Source organism: Phaethon aethereus (genome assembly GCF_964289735.1).
Source record: "Phaethon aethereus genome assembly, chromosome: 2".
Taxonomy (NCBI): Eukaryota; Metazoa; Chordata; class Aves; order Phaethontiformes; family Phaethontidae; genus Phaethon; species Phaethon aethereus.
Window position 1 is genome coordinate 105258700 of NC_138582.1, and position 22379 is coordinate 105281078.

The 22379-nt window shown below is 44.4% G+C and overlaps 1 protein-coding gene across 2 annotated transcripts in view; it reads left to right on the forward strand.

The window, feature by feature from the left end:
- The window catches only part of NFATC1 (nuclear factor of activated T cells 1), a gene marked incomplete at both ends in the record, with an annotated part of 114991 nt that overhangs the window by 59243 nt on the left and 33369 nt on the right, over positions 1-22379 (forward strand). For both annotated transcript variants that reach the window (XM_081996379.1, XM_081996380.1), the window contains 2 exons: positions 7822-7877; positions 9209-9341. In XM_081996379.1, the coding sequence (XP_081852505.1) occupies positions 7822-7877; positions 9209-9341 (189 nt within the window). The remainder of the gene's footprint in view (positions 1-7821; positions 7878-9208; positions 9342-22379) is intronic.

The following is a 22379-nucleotide window of genomic DNA, read 5'->3' on the forward strand; positions in this document are numbered from 1 at the left end:
CCCACAGGAGACAGTCCTTTGTGAACTGCTCCAGTGTGAGTCCGTTCCAGAGGTTCAGTCCTTCACGAGCCGACTGCTCCAGCGTGGGTCCCCCACAGCCACTGTTCCTGCCGGAAAACCTTCTTCTGCGGGGGCTCCTCTTCACAGGCCGCAGCTCCCGCCAGGAGCCTGCTCCCGGAATGTGGGCTCTGCACGGGCTGCAGAGTGGAGATCTGCTACAGTGTGGTTGTCTCCATGGGCTGCAGGGGGACAGCCAGCCTCACCATGGTCTTCACCAGGGGCTGCAGGGGAATCTTTGCTCTGGCACCTGGAGCACCTCCTCCTCCTTCTTCACTGACCTTGGTGTCTGCAGGGTTGTCTCTCTCACATGTTCTCACTCCTCTCACAGTGTTTTTTACCCCTTCCTGAATACATTTTCAGAGAGGCACCACCAGCTCTGCTGATAGGCTCAGGTTTGGCTAGTGGCAGGTCCACCATGGAGTTGGCTGGAACTGTCTCTTTCTGACGTGGGAGCAGCTTCTGGCATCTTCTCACAGAGGCCGCACCTGCAGGCCCACTGCTACCAAAATCTTGCCACATAAATCAATGCAAGGGGATATGTCCAAAGTAGTTGGTTTTTGGAGGGATCATCTACATCTTTTGGAAGAGCACAGCTCATGGTCTCCTCTTACTTCCCTGACAAGATTAAGAGTTGGTTCATGTCTCAGGTGGGCATCACAGGAAAAGTGGGGAGAGCTGAGGGAAGAGGAGCATGTTCCTAACATGCCTGTTAAGGGAGTAAGATTATAGCTTCAAGAGCAATGTGGAAGACGGTACTATGACATTTAAGAGAGGAATAGAGAGATAAGACATTTCCAAGGTGCGCCTTGTTGCAGGGAAGCTGATGTCAAGGCAGATAATCAGAAGAGAGGAGGGACCTCTTAAGACAAGGCCCGACCTTCTTGGACAAGAGAAACAAGAAAAGGGACATGACGGGGACAATAAGGAGGAAAAAATAAAAATGCTGCTCAAAAGCTCACTGTTTAGACTCTGCTAAAAAGTCATGAGGGGTTGCCATAATGGGACGTCTCTGGAATATGAGAAGTTGTAGCAATATAGATAAAGTGAAGAGTTGTGTCTTAAAAACAATCGAAAAGGGAGAACTGAAAGCATTTGCATCAAACTCACATCTTAAGATGAGAAGGAATTAGGAGTAGCTATAGTACAGGTGGTGGTATTGGCATCAAGCAGAGGAAATAGAGGAAACGAATTGTTCATGGAAGGAAAATTTGGAACTCAGTTTAAACTGGCTGTGAGGTTTGTTACTCCAATAGTCTCTGAGAAATTGAGACAGATTAGACTGAATAAGATGGACCAGGAATGTTTTACTGTTTCAGCTGCGAAGTCACAGATTCAGCCTACTAGAGGTTCCCAGAGGAAAGTAAAATTGTAAAAGACAAGGAGATGACACGAATGTAACCAGAGTGAAGTATTGTCATGACTGGTGGTGGGTGGCTGTGCTGGGTGTGCTTGGTTCAACCTGCCTGCTCTAGAGGGTTTTTGCAGGGATGTCAAGCTGCAGTTTTACTTGGAATTTGAGTCTCTTAGACCTGGAATTACTGAGAGTTATTAAATAAAACCCTCAGACCAACGGTAATTTGAATAGGGGGAGGTGCCAGAGAGCACAAATTGCATAGCCAGCTTCCATTCTGCTAAAAATAGGATCTGGCAGGCCATTCCAATGGTTTTGGCTCAAAATGAACCCCGATCAGTCAGTTATCATCAGCACAGTGCCTTTTTTTAATTAACTGGACTAAAATTACAGTTCATTTGCAAACACTTGAACTCAGAATAATTAAGGCTGTTAGACATACTGTGGTAAAAGCAGCTAAAAAGGCCGACCTTTTAGGCAAAGTGAGTCCCTCAGCTTTTGGCTTGCCCAGCTGAGCAGCCAGAAGGGAAGTGCATGTCTGGCACAGATGCCAAAGTACTGTAAGATACAGTTTGTACCGGATTTTTATCACCTGGTTGCTGCATGACTCTATTATTGTTAATTTAAGGTAAAAAAGAGAGAAAAAGTAACTTGAGAGCATCATATGCATGACAGACACATCTAAGTCTACCTAATATTCAGCTCAATACTGCAAAAATGCATAGCTGAAGGAATGGACAAAATCCATATGCTGCAAAAATGTTTATGAGGAGATACAAACAAATAGTGCAGATTGGCTGCTGCTTCTCTCTCTGCATTTCTGAATGTTTTCTTGGTCTCTTCCTGCCCCATCTTCCCTGCATGTTCCCATGGCAGGCTGCTTGGCTGCTGTTGGTTCATCCTCACATCCTGTCCATTGTAAATGTCTTTAAAACATACACTGGTGTGTAAACACGGGCAGAGACTCCCACCCACAGATGATGTGGCTTGCTGATGTCCAGCTGGGGAAATGTTCACAGCAAGACGCCTGCCAAGACCAGCTAGAAGAGTGCCCGGCTCCTTGCGGCATCCCCAGATCCAAAAGGCTGCTGCCTCTGGAGCGAAATCCAGCACTAGTACACCCATGCCAATGCATATCCGCTGGCAGGTGGGACAGTGCCAGCGGGTCGTGCCCAGGACTGGCATGGCGAGTACTCTCCTCCAAGCCACAGAGCCGCCTCTTCGCCTCTTTCATTGCCAGCCCAGGCACAGACCTGGCCCAGCCTGGCCTTTGCCTAGAAGCTGATAGCATCTCTGCACAAAACCGGATGACTCTTAAGTCTGAATCACAAGACTTTGCCTTAGTCTTCATCCTCTTCTCTGGCTGGAAACCCGTCCTTTCCTCCTGGATGTGCTCACAGATCGGTAGTCTCCACACCGTGAGTGTACACAGGGAAAAGGGGTTGGAGTGCAAATTGAAACTTGCAAATCCTTCACTCCTGAGGGGTTTGAATATGCATTAACAGGCCAAATAGGAAGGTAGACAACCTTTGCAGAGCACCTCAGAATTATGCTGTATAATCATTCTGCATTGCATCTGTGCCCTGCCCGCTGTGGACATGTTAAAGTAACCTCGGATGTAATATAAGCATTATTGTTTAGTGTAATCTCACAACACATTAATCAAGTAATGGGTTCCTTTGGGAGGATAGAGATAGTTTCACCATCTTACTTGCAATATATGAATGTAAATATAGATTTACAGTCCAGCCAGTGCAGTCAAACTGTTGAGCCGCAGGCTGGAAGAGTATAAAATGTACACTGTATACAGGCAGTGAAATCCTAGATAATGTCTCTTCTTCTCATATGTCAAGTGAACACAGGACTACTAAAGAATATAGACTGTTTCAACCTTCTGTAGTAAAGTGAAATCACTTAAATATATCTGAATGCTCCCATTATGCCCATTTCATAGAGGCAGGGTTTAAGTGGCTGCCAGATGTTATACCCTTCTGAGTTTCCAGGCTTGGGGTTTTTTTTTGGTGCTGTGTTTTACTTTGGTACTGTGTTTTACTTTTTACTTCTTTTTTTACTCTACTTTGGTAATGTTCTTTCCCCTTTCTGCCATCCATCGGTCTGTAATTAAAGTTATGCTGGTGATTTGACTGTTGTGAGCTTGCGAACCCCTGGCACTACACTTGCAGTTCCCTGGGGTACGAAGGTAAACCCAGCCCTGTAAACCCTGGGGCACCCTGATGGGCAGTGAGAAGGGAAAGACGGTAGGAAAATTTCAGTGGAAAATCTTTACAGCTCTTTGTGTTGCTCTTCCATGAAGAAAATCCGTATGTCGTGGTCTGCTAGGCTTTATATGTGAATAACTGATGCAGTTAGATTTATACAACTACTTTTTAGCGCTGCTTCTGTGTTAAAACAGGCCTCTACAGTGCCTTTTTATGTGGAAATCTTGTATGGGTGTGGTGGGGAAGCCGTTCAGTGACTCATGCTGCAGGGAATTCCCTGATGAATTAGAGTATTTTTACTTCTGGACTTGCGTGCAGTTTCCTTTAACGCCGGAGTGAGCGGCTGATAAGAGCAGACTACAAAGGCCCATTCACTGTTCAGCCGACGCATGTTAAAACGGGGTGTTTATACTTTGCAAAGCTGAAAATCCACCCCACGTAACGCCGGTAGGTTTGCGGTATTTTCGTCATTAGCAATCCTAGGTGCTCCGAGTGTCACAGCACCGAAATAAAACAAAAAATAAGGCTGAGGCGGCTGGCGGTGAAGTGCACCCGCAGCAGGGATGGCTATAAATAACAGTGATCAGTCTGTAAATGTCAGGCTGTCTGACGAAACCCGGTGTCTTCAGCTGGCGGCAGCGCTGATGGCCACCTGTCAGCGCAGCGCCCAGCCCGGGCACAGTCGGAGAGCCTGCGCGAAACGGGGGGGTTTCGTGCTTCCCTGGCGCTGCTGCGCTCCCGCGCTGCCTCTTCGGAGGAGGAGGAGGGATTGGAGGGTCCCTCTTCCAGCCCTTGGCACGGGTCTCCAGGTGAAGCCTCGGCTTTGTCGGGTCAGCTGCTGCTGCTGCTGGCACGGGGGGAGCGGGGCACTCTGGCCAGGACTCTGCAGGGTTTCTGCCCTGCGGTTCTGTGCACGGATGTTTTGTTTTTATTTTCTTTTTGTAAAAAAAAAAAAACAACAAACAAAAAACCACAAAATAAAACGAACCCAGTATAATACCTTGACACAACTTTTTAGCTATATAAAGAGATGCCTTTCTGTTCAAAATATTGCGCTATAAATCTTAAAAATGCCAAAACAAAGCCAGGCATTTGGTTTGGAGAAGACGCTTCTTATTACTTGGTAAAAGTAAATAGCGAAAAGAAAGGGAATGAAATAAGACCTTTGGAAAAGCCGTTTTCTCCCTTCTCCCTTTTCCTCCCTGCCTCCTCCTCTCCTTCCTCTCCTGCCTCCATCTCCCCCCCCCCCCGTATAACAACTGCCCATTTGGGTACGGTAATTCCAGAGAGTAAACTTTAACGGGAATGCCTGAAATGTGTCTGCTTCAGCTTTGTGTTATGTCTGTAATTTGAATTATTTGCATTTTGGAAAGGTATAAATTGCTCTGGTGTACTTTGGTTGGCCAGCGGCCAGGAGGGAGTTGCCTCGGGCCCCGAACCAGGCGGGCTGCTGCAGATGTGGCAGGCGTACAATGGAAACTTTTGTGGTCAAGCAGCCCTCGCTCCTCCAGCACACGCTGACGGGAGGCGGTATCCCGCCTGCTCGCCAGGGTCCCCGGCGTGTGGGCACCGGGGGCAAAAGCGTTCTCTCCGGCGTAGGCAGATTGTCTTGATGATCCATTCTGGAGCCATTATTCCTTTCTCTCTTTCTTTCTCTTTTTCTTTTTTTTAAATAATTTCAGCTGAACTGTATAAACCTGCAAAACATGTTTACTGTAAGAGGTTGACGTAGTGGTCTAAGGTTTCCCTCCTGGAGCTGGTCCCAGTCCGTGGGCGTTGAGATTTCCCTCTTGGTTCACCAGACGTAATATGAGGAATTGTCGTCTTTTTTTTTTTTTTTCTTTTTTTTTTTTGTTTCTTGCTTCATAACAACTTTTCCTCCCTGTGTTTTTGTTAAATGACATGTCACTAGCTGTTAATGAGTTGTCTATTCCCTACTTCTTCCCTCTCTTCCCCTTCCCCTCAGTCGCTGAGCAGCAATGGTCTGGACAATCTCAAGGGAATTTCTTGGAGTGAAACCCGTATTGTTCTTATTAGCTTCCAAAGACGAGCCACGGCTCTGGATTTTTATTTTCCTAGTAGCTTAGATTATAGCATTTAAAATATTTCTGAACAAACTCTCTTTGTCATCATAAAAATTTCAAAAGCACATAAAGGCAGTGCTGCGTGAAGTAATTGAAAGATTAGCTAGAGATGGAGTCATCTTGAATTTTTCTGAAGTATCGACAGGAAATAAAAAACAGAAACTTGAATCAGATCATTCATCTTGCAAAGCAGAAATTAAACATAGCAAAAAACCTGAACTTCTGGTAATCCGTTTACAAAGGCAAATTGAACACGTTAACTACTAGTCTGGATGTCTGTAGATTTAAAAAAAAAAAACACCAACAAACCCCTTACAAAGCAGAAGTTCGTAGACTTCGCAAAATGTGTGATAGTGTTGGTTTTGTGTTACTTTCACAACCGATCAAATTAATTTGGGCCGGGGAGGCGAAGGGAGGGCTCTGTTGGGAGGGGGTGGGAGATCAAGGAGGCTGCTCCCAGACGAGGGATGTGTCCTGGCTTGCCAAATTTTGGTCAAGTTTTTTCTACTGACAGCTCAGGGGAAGCATCTGTTGGATAAATTGTGAAGTCCTCCCAAGAAGTCTGCTTCAATTCTGGCGCTTTCAAAAGGCGTCGTTAAGTAGACTTGAGCATGGTCTGGCTGCTCCTTCTATCCCCCCAGCTGAACGTGACAGTACCAATTAAAAGGATTCCTTTTCCAGCGTCACAGTATAAAATGTAGGAGGAAACTAAGGGTAGATCTGCTAATCGTTTCCTACAGAAAGACCTACCAAATCCACTGTGCCATTTGTGCTGCAGCTTTCACGTTGCACTTCTTTCCATACGTTAAAAAGAAAGGGTTTTTGGACATTAAAACAATCGCCAGGGTTAGTCCTTCAGCAGCATTCCTTTCACAGTAGGACAGCTGTACACAAAAATATTATTTACAGACATTTGTAATAAATCAGGCAGTTCTAAATGCGTCACCTCCATCCTGGCCATGAAAGCGAAGAGAGAAGAAAAAGTGCATTCACTCTTTTACCTTGCCGAGAGCTGTTTTTCTAAGGCAGGCCCACGTCTATGTGATGGAGTTCAAAATAACTAATATTTGCATTTGCATGTCCCGATCCTGCAATAAATATACAAAAGAGATGACACAAAGTCTTATTTTCCCTTTCATTCCGGTGACATCTGACAATGGTGGGACTCATGAAGCTGCATGTGTCCCCGCTGCCCAACTTAGACAGCAGTCTGCTTGTGGCCTGTCGTACACGTTCGTGTTTTTCTAGGACTGCAGAACGGAAACCTTACGTTTTGTATGATGTTTCTAATTTCTTTGCTGTTGAGTTTTGAAGCCACAAGTAAGAAGAAGAAAACCTGTTATTGACCAGTGATTTCTGTATCGGTGAGGTGCAGGAAAAATGACCAGACAAAATCAATTTATTCCAAAAGATGGATTCCCAGCAAAAACGTGATAGCTGTGGCTTAAATCTATGTATGCTTGAAAACAGAAATACAGTAAATTATTAGAGGACCCAACACACCACTAGAAGCAGCTCCAGAAAACTGTAGGTGGGACCACTGTAGCTGCGCTAAACCAACTTTAAAATGGAGTCAAAAGCTATGTTGCCCAGCCTATTGCCATGCCTTTTGATCCAAGCAGCAGAATTATGACATGCCAGACTAGGAGTATATTAAAATGAAATACTGCATGGCTGAGGAGCTTCTTTAATACTACTTGTTTTATTTTGTTTAATATTAATGTTGAATATGACTTGCTGCATAGGTAGTGATCAAAAGGGCTCATAGGTAGCAGTATTTTTGTCTGAAAGTCTGGGAAACTAAGCTGTAAAATGGTTGCATATTTTGTCCAAACTAGTGGTGGAATAATCTCCCGGTGGCTTTCTCCCATTGCAGTATCATGCCCTCTGGACTGTGGTTCCCCCCTTCAAAAAAGCTAAGCGGACTGCTGTCACAGATTACCCAGATGGCCTCCTGGTCGGGCAACGCTTGGGCAATGCATTTTGAGAGCTGGTTTTCATATATGCAGTGCCCCTTCAAAGAGATTTTTTTTCAAAAGTCATTCTTTTGTAGGCTTGGGAGAGGAAAAAAGGATGGAACTAGATATCTTTTTCTTTTGTCTCTTAGATGGTCACCATGTGTGGGAAATGGAAGCCAAAACCGACAAAGAAATGTGCAAGCCAGTAAGTCTGCCTTAAATATTTTAACATCAAGATGAAAAATATATGTTGCCTTCTCCAGCACTGTTACTAAAGAGGGATTTCCAAGGCTTTGGCACTGTGTCTCCCCGCTGAAACAGAACAAGTACTTAGGCCTCCCCTCCTGGAAATCTTTCTTTAATGGGAGCATGGGGTAAGAAGTCTTTGTTGGAAGCTATCCTGAAAGTAGGAGAGACCATTTGGAAAATATTTTTTCATTGTCCGGATGGGCCAGCCCCGTCTGCTCATCTTCAGTCTTGCTGGGTCAGTTCTTCCCTCTGCTCCCAAAGCAATTTCTGATCACTTTCCTTGGCTTTCATCTACCTTTGGCAGAAGAAATGTGAGTCCCTTCACAGGAGATCAGCCCCATGGTTGGAGAAGTGTGCCTCCCTCAGCCATGACTATAAGTGGGAAATATGGCCACTATTCCACCTCTGCAGGCATATGCAACAGTTTGTTAGCTGCAAACCTGCTGGAGACATGCAGGCAAACAATTTAAAGACCTCAGATGAATGCAGGCCAAATGCTAAGAAAAGCATTTTTCTATTTCATAATTCTTTACTAACCTTTTATTCTTTCAAAAAGTGCCAAGGGAGTTTTTCATGGTCATAGCAGATTTCACTGTGCATTTGTGTAAGCTGGTGCCCTAGTAGCGAAGTCGTTCCTTAGCCCCATGCTAAGCATGTCCATTTGGTTTCTGACAGTGGAAGAATACCTACACACTCGCCAGCCCTTCTTCCTGTAGCACTAGATGTTCTTGCAAGATCTCCCATCCACAAAAACTATCATGCTTAAAACTTCCTGAGTTGTTATATGAAAAAACATTTCCCTGTGGAAAAAGGAAATATTTGAATAATTTGAATATTTGAATAATGCCTGTCCTAATTCTTCTTTCAAAGGAATTTGTGTTAGGGTGAGATATACTGGGGATGACCTGCCAGTGGTTGTGCTTTCTCCTGCTGAGTTAGAGACCACAATTTGATTGTTGTCCCAGATTCTTGTCAGAGGCAGGAGGGATAGAGCCTTGTCCATTTGCGGTACTGTATCTGCTGTCCAAAGGGAAGAGGTGAAGGATAGTGATTTTGTAAAGACCTGAGCCATGCTAAAGTCTTATTTCCCTACTTCTGGAGTCCTTGACATGGACACTGACGCAGCAAGAGGCCTTCCTGGCCCATGAAGCCCACCAGTTCCCCTGCAGAAAGAGTGTTTCTCCTTGTGAGCCCGGGTGCCTCCTTCTCAGGGTTAACATGTGAATACTGTTGTACAACTCAGCTGCCTTAGTCAAGCCTTGACTTTCTGATTTGTTCCTTTTGCAGAATTCTTTGGTGGTTGAGATACCACCTTTCCGCAATCAGAGAATTACCAGCCCTGTTCAAGTCAACTTCTATGTCTGCAATGGAAAGAGAAAGAGAAGCCAATACCAGCTTTTCACCTATCTTCCTGCTAATGGTAACAAAATATATTCCTTATCTCTGTGAGTAAAAGTGAGAGATTATGAAGATTACTTAGAAAGATATATGGTTCTGATAATTCTTTACTAACCTGAGTAATTTGGAGGTACACCTGGTGCTATAAAACGAGAGTGAGAATCAAACCATGAGAGCTGCCTTTCTCTCTGCTGCCGACACAAGAGACCTTCTCCGCAGATCATTTTCTTTTGTATTGGTGGCAGGAACCTGTTGGAGCAAGGACTTTTTCTGCTTTTGGGATCTTAAGAGCCCCAGCACAAACTCACATGTGTAGCCACAAATTGTGAACACGCTGAGCTCTCACTAACTTGATGTTAACCCTTGGTCTGACTTTGTGGCCCCAGGGGGTAGACTGCATTTGAATAATACTTCTGAATTCGCACCACGGCATTGTAAGCATGCTGGGCTCTGAGCTGGAGGTGTGTGGGGATTCTCCTTCCAAGTCATCCGGCACCTCGTCTCGCATGGGGTGAAAATAGCGCTCCAGGCTGATGCCGCTCTTGGGTAGTAATGGAAAGCACAGTGTGGATGGAGATCAGAGTGCTCCTTACAAAGTGCTTCATGTATAGGAAATGTTCAGAAACATGTGTGCCAGGTGTTTTTGGAAGCTTATATTGGTGGCTGTGAAGTGACAATAAAGTCACTCATGCTAGCTGAATTCCAGGCAGTCTTGAATGAAGATGAATCTTCTTGATGAAGATTTTAATAGTAAGTAAATTTAGAATTTTTTTCGTTTTAAATTGAAATATCTCTTTTTGTAAGAACACTTTTTGTTTTGGAATTTAGGAAAAAAAGGTGGTTGTTTTATTGTTGTTGTTTTCAAAGGAAGAGGAATTACAAAAATTACTAGGTTCATGCTTTTTTGTAGACTTTCCAAGTGAATGTAGTCCTTCTGAGGGAAATTCCCACAAAGCAATACTTGAGTCCTGTCACATGACTTGAAGAGACCTGCCAACTTTTTGCAGGTGAAATCTCATAAAATGCACTTTTGGAATTTCATCCAGTTAGCTTGCATGCACTCCAGGCTTTTATCAGGACTTTAATTTAGAATAAGAGCACAGGAAACCTGACATGAGCAACTGACTGCTTATTGTGTATGTGCTGTGTAGCTATGCTTCACTGAATCTACCTACTTATGGAAACTTCACCCCCAATGGGTACATCTGTGTATATTTAAAGATGGTTCATCTCTTAAATTGGAAAGAAAGAGAGTTGTTATTCTCTTACACAACACTTTTCAGCAACAAAAATCTGTTGTAGAGGCCAACAGGTGTTGCCCTGCCATGCAAGTTACCCTCATAAGTATTTCAAATACATGCCTGTTGTTAACTGCTATTTACTAAGCAGCGTCTTTCCTCTCCAGCCTTTACATAGGCCTTTTTTTACTATTTTATTCTAAATTTTGTGAGTAGTATTCACTGAGTTTGAAACATTTGATGTTTCATTTGATGTGAAGAGATGGGAATATCTACCTAGTGACAGGCAACAGAGAACCAGCCTAGGCTTTATTCTGCAAAGACATCTTTAATTATGGTAATTGTTGAAAACATTGGGAATTTTGTTTAGTCTGCTGTGCTGATTTAAATTCATGTGAAATCTTTTCGTTTCGGTGTAGGGCAACCTGAAAGAAAAAAATGTAACACCCTAGTAGGGTAAAGGGAAGCAGGTATTCATAGTAAATATGCCTTCCCCCCATTCCTGTTTGGTTCTCCACTCATATTCTTTTAATATATATGTATATGTGCATACAGGTAATTGAAAAACATCTTACATTCTTTGCAAACTCTTGTAACAGCAGTAAGAGTGAATGTGCTTCTGCAATCATCAGAATCAATAGTATAGTATGTTTTTATTATGCCTGTGTTGTAGCTGTAGAGTTTTGCCCTTATGTTGCTGGTGTTTGTTTCCATCGTGCCTTTCAAGGATAGATAAGATCATCCTGACTAAGTATTCAGAAACCATGCACAATGACTGAATCAGTCATTTATGCTGCTGTATTTCTAGGAGTCATTTTAGGATGTTCTGCTTTATTTGATTTCAGACACAACGTTCTTTAAACGTTTCAAGACAGTGTAGAAACCCAAAATTTAGCTCATGAAGAAAAAATACTTGAGTCAACAATCACTGTGTGATCAGTATAAAAAAATGTAAGGGAGATAAGCACTATTTTGGTCCAGGTAACACTTTGTCTCTTGTTTAAACGAATCCCACAAAGATAGAAGGTGTAGGTTTTTGACAAACAAATGCGAGAGTGAACATCAAGTGTAAGATGTGGTTTTACACAAATCAGATGGTATCCTGTAAGCTGCTTCTCCTTCTGTGCTTTAGGACTAGTCAAAATGCTAACATTTCAGTGCCTACCATAATTTTGCAGGTATTTCTGCGCAAGGGATCTTTTAAAAGCTGCATGACGCACATTAGACCTGTATTTTACAGCTCAACTGGACTGTTCCAAAGCAAAATACTGTATATAAAGCCTAAATACTGTGTGAGCCTGCTGGCCCTGCTCCTGGGGTGGGTGTGGGCACATGCAGATGGTGAGACCGGCGGTAGAGCCATGGGCTTGCTGTGCAGCTCCCACCCCGACCGCAGAGCTGTAGGGGTTTTTTTCCTGTAGCTCCTGTTTCTCCTCATTCCCTAGGGGAAAACAGCCAGCGGATCCAGGGACACATGGCCTCACTCATCCCACCTCCTGTGGATGGTCCTGTAGCGTCTCCATGGAGTACAGCTCTGTGACATGCAGCCAGCACAAGCTGCCCGCTCCAACAGAGTGTTACGGTTTCGCCGCCATAAGGCTTCTCCCATGCTGCGGAGTTGTGGCAGAATTGTACTTTTCTTCTGTGCTAGCTCAAGTGCTTTGCAGAGCAGGGACTTGGTGAAGATGGGTTCCTGCCTCAGAAAGAAAAAAAAATGCTGTAAAAATTAAAATCTTAACTGCTCTGTAAATGAAAGGTTTAAATAACAAAACAAAACAAAACAGAAAGTAGAAGCTTCACAAATGAGAGCCAAGGTCTGGAAAACAGGCTTGCTTAACTCTTTGGCTTGGGACAGACCGTAAACCTGAGTACCTGTAATCCGCTTTTAATTGAAATTTTGATTTACTGTTCTGCTGAATTTGAGCAATCCCCGAATCCTGTGGTAGCCTATATTGTACAGAAATGACTGTAGTGTCATTTTTTTTTTTAGTATTGCTTCAATATTACACATCGCTGGGCAATTGCATATCAGTTTTGTCCTGCAGCCTGCAGGCTATAGCCTCTTGAGACTCCTCCCCAGACATGCCTGGCACAAAAATATAAGTAGTTTCCACACCATTCTGGCACAGGTGAATTCCCGCAGCTCATATGGTAAGTACTAATAGGTTTTGCATTGCCACATCCCATCAGAATGTGACGAGGAAGGCACAGGACCAGACGCCGCAGTCAGGAGTCTGAGAAAAGCACAACTAGCAGACGCTTCGATATTCGGCTTTTAAAGTCCCTCCACTGCTGCAGCTCTGTGCAGGCGTGCTCTGCAGCTCCGTTATATGCTGCAGAACGTTTTGGAAAACCGTTGGTGAACCCTGCATTTGTGAACCCTACCCTCTAGAAAAATGCTTGATTTTCATTTCTGTTTATGGCTGCACATCATTTTGCTTCTATGAATTTGTTATACCATTGGCCCACATATGCATTTCAAACAGGAGGAATAGTCTTCTGAAATCACTAGATGTAAGCAGTAGCATTTGAGGTATAAACTAATCTGGAGAGGTTGAAGAAGCACACAAGCAATCAGAAGTGTATGCTGTGGTTCCAAATCCTGTGCTTTCATCTGCTAAGAAAGCTGAAGGAGTTCTGCAGCTCAGAAGACTTTAAACAACACACGGAATGATAAGGGTTAGATCTCTGTTTATTCAGATTTCTTTTAAGTAAGTACATCAAAATAGAGGAAATGTGTTCAAGAACTTACTTTTCTCAGATAGGAGCAAGTGCTCTCTATGAGTTCTGTTATCTAATGAATATTGATATCAAGAACGGTGAACATAGAAAAGTTTTTCTTTGAATTTTATTTAGACAAGCAGTGCTATTTGACTAAGCAAAGACAGGCTAGTTTGTCTAGGAAATATTTAATAATATGGAAAAAGCAAAGTTGATATATTTCTTTTACTGGAGTGAAAAATAGGCTTTTACAAAGAGTTGATGATAAAGTATTTCCGTTTTCTGTTTCTGTCAGGCTTCTTAATTGTCAAAGCATTATTAAAAAATCATTTTGCTACTTCTAGTATTTATTAAAATGGTGTTGATATGCTGGGCAACTTTTATTTTGAGGTGGATTTCGCCACCTGTAGGGCCAGATTTCCAAGCCTTCACTCGTAGAGCCAGCTTTTCGGCAGTTCCCTTGCCTCCCTGCAGGCACCTGCACAAGCCCCCAGGGTGCCAACCCTCCCCTGAAAACCTGCCCAACGTGGAAAAGTGCCTTGGTGGGATGGAGGTCCTTTGAATCTGCGGGCACGGAGCTGCGCCGGGAGCCTGCCTGTGGTGACTAGATGTGCCTGAGTGGTGGTGTTCACAGCCACGCGGCGTGAGCGTGAAACTCTGGGCATGCTTCTGCGCAGGGCGAGCGGTGCCCGCTGCGCGTTGCTGTCAGCGCCCTCCCGGCTTCCTGCCTCTCTCTAACGTCACCTCCCGCCTGCCCCACCGACGAGCAGTCTTCTAGTGATGGCGCTGAGCAGCCGTGCCCCTGCTTCACCTCGGCTCCTCCGCCCACAGCTCACTTTCTCAAGCTAAAAGGCGACATCGACTGCCTTGGCAGAAAACGGTAAAACGAGGATGCGAAGCGTTGCCGCTCTGACATGACGCAGAAGCACGGCTTTTGCTGATCACCTCCTGACACCTCTCACCTCTCGAGCATTTGTTGACTTTCCATGCTCAAGGCTGGCAAGGTTACTAGCCTAGCCGTGTCTGTGGTGGTAACTGGGGGCGGTCGGGGAAGCCGGGCCAAGCTCAGTGCCTGGGTTGTGAAAGGGTCCCTAACCTGCGGCACATGCACCATGACCGCGGCAGCTTGGCAGCGGGCAGCACGGCAGTGGTGCCGTGGCCCTGGCCTGGGGAGCTGGAGGAGGTGGCATGGAAGTCTGTAGGAGCGTGTTACGGCCAGGCCCACCTTAGGTCAGTGCCGTGTTCCCGGGGCCGTGTGCGAGGGGAGCGAGCGTGGCTGAGCCAGGCCTGAAGCGTCGGGCCTGCTGGAAGTGTTTCTGCCCAGCCCAGGGAGCAGCCGGGCTGCCGCAAAGCCAGTGCAGACCAGGGCAGGGCAACGGGAGGGAAGGGGGAAGGCTTGACCACAGGGTATTTTCTGTTATTTTAGGTGGAAATATGAACCACCGTCGCTTGTTTTTTCACTATGTGCTGTTACAGTTTATTTCATTCGGGCTGCTAGGTGGCTGATTGTTACTTTTGACATTTAACAGAGTAACAAAAATCAGTCGAGATTTTCATTTAAGCGGGTCACAAAATTCACCATCGCCGAGCGCATCACCTCCTCCGCTCCCCTCCAGCAGCTGTGCGAGGTCTGTGGCGGAGCGGCGGAGACACGCATTGGGCTCACCAGCGTTAACACCCTTGAGTGCTTTTGCTCCCAGTTGCTGGGTCCCACTAGAGCTGCCCGTGCTCCATCCAAGGTGACATCCCGTTTCGGCCATTGGCCAGAGCCTAGCCAGCCGCATCCAACCTGCAGATGTAGTCATCTTGATTTTTAGGGGCAAACTCTGCCTCACTGTGCAGTGCTCCGTCTTCGTCTGGAAGGCCAAGAAGGAGCATTCGCTGTGTGATGTCGCTGTGACAGGCAGGCGTGGACGAGCACCATACAGAAGCCCCTGGCTGTGTCTGACCAGCAGGCTCCATCACAGCAGCAATGATGACACATAACTTCCAGAGCATAAAGTTGTCTTTTGGCAGCACCTCCCTTTTCAGATATATTCCCCTTCAGACAACAGAACCCAACCTGCAGTTTCAGTGTTTCATTTCGAATGCACGAGCATTTCGAGGTCTCCCTTACTTCCCAGTGATTTCACGTGCATAGGTTAGCAAGCATGGGGCTTTAGGACCTTCCAATTAGCTTAAAAGCCAAAAGGTAAAACTTGTGTGAGGGAGAACAGGGTTTAGAATTACATGGGCTGGATTACAGGAGATGCTTATTTTTGTTCTCCTCAAGTGGCTGATCACCATAATTAATCTAGCCCAGTGACTGAGCCTAAAGGGGATGCGGTGGTGGTGGCTGCTGGAGGTGAAATGCACGGGTGAGGATGTGTTTTGGTGGCAGTGGGAGGGATTGCATCTGTCTCTGAACACCTAGACCATGTCAGAGCCAAGATGGCTGAGGTCAGCTAGGTCCAAACCCCTCCTCAGAGAGGGTGGATCTGGGGGTAGGACTGGTGCGGTAAGGGTGCCCTCCTGCCAGCCGGTCCCCGCAGAGCTTCCCGCGAGACTGCACAGGACTGAGGAGGGTCGGGCTGCCCCTGTGCTGCTCCTTGCAGGACCCCTGCCCACAGCCCCACTTTCCTATTCTCCCCTCGTCAGGAGAGCACGAGAAATGTCAGTGCTGGTGGTGTAATGTTGTGCCGCATCATCAAAAGAAACCTCACCCCAGTGAATTTTAACATGTCTGACAGAAATGGCATAGGCGGCCTTGGCTAAGTGCAGCCTGGGTGTTGTGCACCGTTAAACCTCCAGCTCAAGGCAGTGGTGGAGCCGGGTGCTGCACTGTGGGAGCTGCAGTAGAGCAGCCCAAGCAGGCATACCACAGGGCTTGATTTATCCTTTCCAGCATTATAGGATTTAATGTGGTGTTATGATGGAAAATGAATCGTACCTTTTAAGAATTTTGCCTTTTTCTTTTGAAAAAAAGCTAACACATATCTTCTGTATTAACACAACCCAAATGCCCTCCACCTACCTTCCCCTCCTCCACACCCAGTTTAATGGTGTATGCACCAAGCTACCATTTATGATCTTCTGTCTCATAAATACGCGTTGAATAACCTAATAGTTTAACAGCTGTTGAAAAGCATTTAGTAAATGAGTTAGCTGGAAAACACTTTCTAATTAGATAATGGCACTGTCCGAGATTATAGGATGAGATGTATGCTCAAGGCTTCCATCTACCTGGAGGCTGTTCTTGTATAAAACTGTACATATGCATCTGATCCCATAAAAATATATACACTTCAACCCAAAGAGGGCAGGCAGGCATGTGTTAGAGGTAGCCCTCCCGAAGAGCAGTACCAGTAGCAGTGTACTAGCAAGAGAGGGCGAGTGACTTCAGATACTTGCGTTGATAAAAGCTGCAGTTGCACATACAGCTTCTTGATAGCATGAGGCTCCCTTTGTCTCTGAGTCACCATGCTCTGGGTTTATTAACTAAAAAGCAAAGGCTTGATAGTAGCTTGACCTTTACAATTTTTTTGGTTGAATTGGTGCCTAGGGAAAAATACCCAGTTCGCAGACAGCATCTGCAAAGGCCCCTGTCTCAAGAGATCCCTGGGGTTGAGTTCCCATCCCTTGTCACTGAGATTGCCACTGCTGCAGATAGGTTGGCATGGTGTTTCAGAAAGTTTTGCTTAGCCACTGCTGCTCTGGTTACAAAACAGGGGGATTATAGTTTCTGAGGGCAGCCAGTACACTGCCTGTCCCCAGTACCAAACTGCTCCAGAGTCAGAACGAAGGGTGAGGTCCTCACTCCCCTCAAGCCTGCTGGGTCCAGCCGATGCTGCCGCAGCAGCCAGGACTTTGTCTTTGCACGAATCCAGAGTGGCTAAGCTGTACATGGAGATGTGTCCACATCCGTGTGACTGGTCAGCCAGCAGCAGAACAGCAGCAGCAGTTGGGATGACCTGTACAGCATCTTCTGAAGGAATGTCTGGTTCATGGTGAAGAGGTGTGCTGCCTGGCTCAAAACTGACTGACAGGGGAGGATTTCGAAGGCACAAAAGCCATTTCAGAGCTCAGCTCAGTAATGGAGATTCAGCCACCTAACTCCTCAACCCTCTTGGAAAGTCTCATCCCAAATTCTTACCAATTACAGGACGTTTAGTCCAGAAGTTGAAGAAATGTGTGTGTGCACATCATGAAAAAAGTAGTGTTTTGATTTTCATATACTAACCAAAATCTGTGTGCTGGTGCCAGGGAACTACGTCATAGTCTGCACCGTGAAAGGTGGCTATTTTGTTTGATAGGTTCAATCAAACTTAAGGGTAAAATAAATATATTATAGTGCCATAAATGTCTGCATTGATAATACTACATGGAAATGGGAATTTGTTAGTTTAATGTTAATCAGGATAAACATCTGTTTCATTTATATGATTATATCTTCTCAGTTCACATATTTTAACAGCAGCCCCCCCCCCCAAGTTTAAAAAACCCATCTGGATTGCTAAAGTGTAAAAGCAAACAGACTTGTTAGAATTGTCAAAAAATACATTAATTTATATTTAAGCACTTTCTGACTCCTGAATGTGCATGATTTATTATTTTTCTTCAAGGTTTGATATATTAACTTTCTACCTGCTAGAAAGGCCTTTCATTTAAACGTGGGCTTGCAGAACTGGCTGAAATATTTCTCCCAGATTCAGACCCACACAGAAGGACCATTGTCTTCCACCCAGTGCCTCGGTATGATGTCATAACCCTGGTCTCTCTGAGTAAGAAGCTTTGATTTATAGCCAGGGCTGCTGCCAACGTGAGGTTCTCAGAATTTCGTATTAAATTAGATGACATAATGACATGATTCCAGAATCTAAGAAGGCATCGTCAAACCATTGAAAACCAATTAGCACAGATTAAGTTGCTTATCAGACTAATTTAGAGCTGTGAGCTCTGTCATATTTTAATATTCAAAATTAGGGACTATTTAAAATCGTCTTGTCAGCTGACCTAATGTGTTGTGAATTAACAAGCGTTTACAAATTCACCATACGAACCAAATTGCATTCACTTTTTCCTTTTTATGGCAAGGGCCTTATCCATCAGCAGAGTATGGTCTTTTAAACGAGTAACATTATTTTTGAGTCTGATTGCATGTAAAAACTGCATCATCTTTTCTGTTTACAATTTCACAAATTCTGGCTTCATTGATGCAATTTATTGTTGGTGAATCTCAGTGTATGGCAAATTCAGTCACAATTTTTCATTCTAGCCAGCTGACAGTCTGTGAGACTGGGCGTTATGTCAGCACCATAGAGCAGCTTTGAGGCAGAATGCTTGTTGCCATTTGATACGGCTCTGCTGAATTTAAGAAATAGTCCAGTTTCTGCTAGAAGTGCTTGCGGATTCTGAAGAGCTGTATGGCTTTTCAGTTAGTTGCCAGTCCAGGCGTGCTATGTGACTAGGAGTGTCTTTTAGCTGGCAGGTTTTAACCAAGTCATTTAAGGTTTGAAATATTTGAGCTAGAAGTTAGTCAGGCTAATACTGTTCTCTGTTAAATATTAATCCTGAGAAAATTAACTGTACTCCCTGTATCATGTCGCATCTCCCTGTGTGAAATAGTCACTTGTGCAAGCGAGTGAGGGTGGAAATAGACATGTGTTGTGGCAGTTAGCTTACCATGCCTCTGCAGGGATGTATTTGAGACTGAAACCCCTTTTTCTAGCTCAGTTCTGTAAAGATTTGCAGTTAATCAAGCATGAGTCAATAGGTAAGCGGTAACGCTAGTGCGCGGCTGGCCGGTGATCAGGCCTGGCTGCTCTGGAGGAACCCACTGGGTTCTTGCTTAGGAGAAAATGGTCACAGTGGGCACATAAGGTTTGTGTCCTCAGCTGCTCTAAATCAGCTGCAGCTGCTCACCCCAGCTGAGGGTCGCAGCCCCCCAAAAGTCAGTGAGATAGTGGGTAGGGTGTGCTAGGAACGGGTAGCCTTATTACATACAAGTATTTTAACTTGTTTGAATAACGCCATAGACACCGTGATGGTAAGTGGGTAGCCAGTGAGTACAGGTATAGGCTGTTCCTCCATTGGTTTTGGAAGGTGTGCCTTGGAGCACCCACAGCTCCTGTCTTGGGCCCTCTGCAGTCCTTTGCAAAGTGGGAGTAAATGCTTGCCCTTTTAAGGAAAGAATATAAGGTGATTTACACCACCTTTTGACACATTCAAAGTATTTTCGGAATGACCAGGAGATCAGACCCACAGCTTGTTTGAGCTGACTTTGGAAGTACAAACATTGGCAAAATTTTTGGCCTTTGTTACCCCATTTGGTGAAGTTACGTAGGCTGGGGAGAAGCAGATTTAGGATAGAGTGTCATAAACTATTAACTGGTGTTAATGTAGCAATTTGTGGTATATCAGTCCTCCACAAGTCAAGTAATATATGTAAAATATGAAAATCGAGGTCTAGCCAGAAAGGGAAGTGTTAATGTCTTACATTTCTTCCGACATGCTCAGCTTTGTAGGTCTGATTCCACATCATCTGGGTCATTAGTAATGGTTTCTCGGGGGGGGGGGGGGCGGGGAAAAAAAGTCCTACAGAGCTTCATTCTCCAAACTGGTACCCTGTGAAGACATTTACACTTTTTTTAAAGGGAACTGAGTGGCTGCCATCCCAGCTTGGTAAGATCTGTACGTTCACTCTGCAGAGTGTTAAATGGCTATACAAATGGCAAAGCACTGAGAAGTCAGATAAAAATCCCTTCACCATTTCAGCATTAATACTTTCTCTGTCTTTCAGTGTGATACCCGTTCTAGTGATGAGATTAGCATACAAACAAAATATATGATACTTAGCAAGGGGAGACTTTTTTACTGTATTGAAAAAACTCATTAAAAAAGGTAATGGAAGCAATTCAGTTGAACAAGTTCAGGTACCTCTAAGCCTAAGTGTAGGTAGTATCTGTGCATTTAAAGACAATTTGTTTCCCATTACCTGAAATAACTGATTCTCAGGAGTACTAGTTCAGAGCAATACAAGGGGACAATGTAAACAAGATGCCAAATAAAATGGAGGTCCCATTTAATCTTGTATCCCTCCTTCTTGTTTCCCTCTTTGGCTGCCAACCTGCCATCAGCAAACAAGCTACTGTGACTTAACCCTGACTGGTCCTGTAACATCGGTCTCTATTTTCCTCTGAACTCTGAATTTATGGGCAGCCAGGAGTGTCCTTGCTTGCTGCAGCCATCTCCAAGAGAGTTTTGGACTAACAGGTCTGGAACAGAGTCCCTTCCACCCATAGTCCTTCACTCAGTGCAGAGTGGGACTTACTGGTTACCTTCTGTTGGCTGTGGCAGGTGTATTTCAGTGTAGCAGCATACAAAAAGAGATTCCCAATGTTCATGGCCACTCTCCAAAGAGACCTCATGGCATTGCTTTTGTGCAGAAAAACTTCAAAGTGAAGTGACAAAAAAATGGCTGGTAAACCAAGTAGCAAAGATGTGCCGTAGAACTGCAGCTACAGTGAAAAATCAGCCGGAGATGAGGAACCTACCTTCTTTAAAGCCTCTAGCCTGCCTGCCACCAGGTCTATAACCCTTCCCTAGGTTATAACAAGTCAGACAACTCCAGGGTTTATTGGAGTTGAATTGCCAGTGGTTGAGCTTGGAATCATTTAGCACAGGTGTTTCTCTAACAGTGATATATTGGGAAAATTCAGTGTTCAACAACCTTCATATTTCCAGCTGTGCTGTGGTTAGTGCTAGTACAGTGAACCTAATATAAAACATGTGAGAATATTTGCTAGCTCAGGAACTTGTTAAAGGTATTTTCTTACAATATCTGAGCTGCTATGTTTATCTAGGTGCATTTCTTTGGTCTTGCATTTTCATAAAGGGTGTGATACTGGTTTTATAAAGCTGTCACTGAACTTGGAATCTGCTTCTCTGCAACCAAGTGCATTAGTAGCCCTGCTAGCCAGTGTGCGGCACATGAGCAGGTGAAAATCAGATTATGAGGAATCCAGTGACAGTCCATTATCCTTAGCACATTTGTCTTGAGCAGCACCTGTGCATCTGTTACACGTATGACATGTTTTTACTAGGGGTGCTAGAAATCTTGAAACAAGTGTTGCAAGCATCTATATGTAAAAGAACATAAAAGGAGCAAAGTTAACAAGAGGCTAGGGGACTGTAAAACAAGGGTAGTGAAGTGCATTCACCAGCACTGGTGAATGTTAAAAGAGTTTTTATGTTAAAAGAGGTTTTATATGTACACATGCACACATGTGCATTTTTAGGGGTTCAAAAGACTCGTATGCGAATATAGTAAATGGCTGGAGAATGTATAAGGGTGTTTGTAAAAGATGTGTAAATAAAAAGACAGTCAGAGACATACAACACACATGTGCTCTGAGCTGAGTTGTGCAAAGATGTTTCATTAATAACTTTGTGCCACAACAATCAGTTATTCTAATATTCTGAGGTATATTCTCTGGTGTCAGCATAAATGTCCAACAGCACCTTCAAGCAATGGCTGTTCCTGTAGATCTATTTTTGGGAAAGAAGATAGATGCCACTGTGCATCCATACTCAATTGTTGTGCGCATTAGAGTTGCTTCTGGCAAGAAAAAAAAAATCTACAGACTAGCTTGGTCCTATTATTTATAATTTTCCTGATAGAGAAAGTGTGTGTCTTTTACTGCATGTATTGTAGGAGAAGCAGCAAAGGCACCTCTCTCTGATTTGAGAGAGAAAGCCTATGTGAAAAAGACACTTTGATTTGAGGAAGGATCTCTTCTCTGGTTTCACAAAGCAGTTCTACATTTGTCATGACTGAGTTGATGCTCGTAGACAGTCATTCTGTACATGTGCTGGTGGTATTTAGAGAGCCTGACAGCTCAATTAGAGCCACTTTTGGGACAATGGGTAGAGCAAGCAGAGGTCTAGAATAGGAGTCAGTTTTTCTTCGTGGCCAGAGACTGAGTTAACATTTGTTAGGAGCTGGCATTAGCAGTTTGGATCCAACCTACTTAGAATCACTGAGAGTTGGATACAACTTACTGAATATTTTACACCCATTGGCTGGTTAGTAAGATTAAAAACAATCATGTAAAAACTAAATA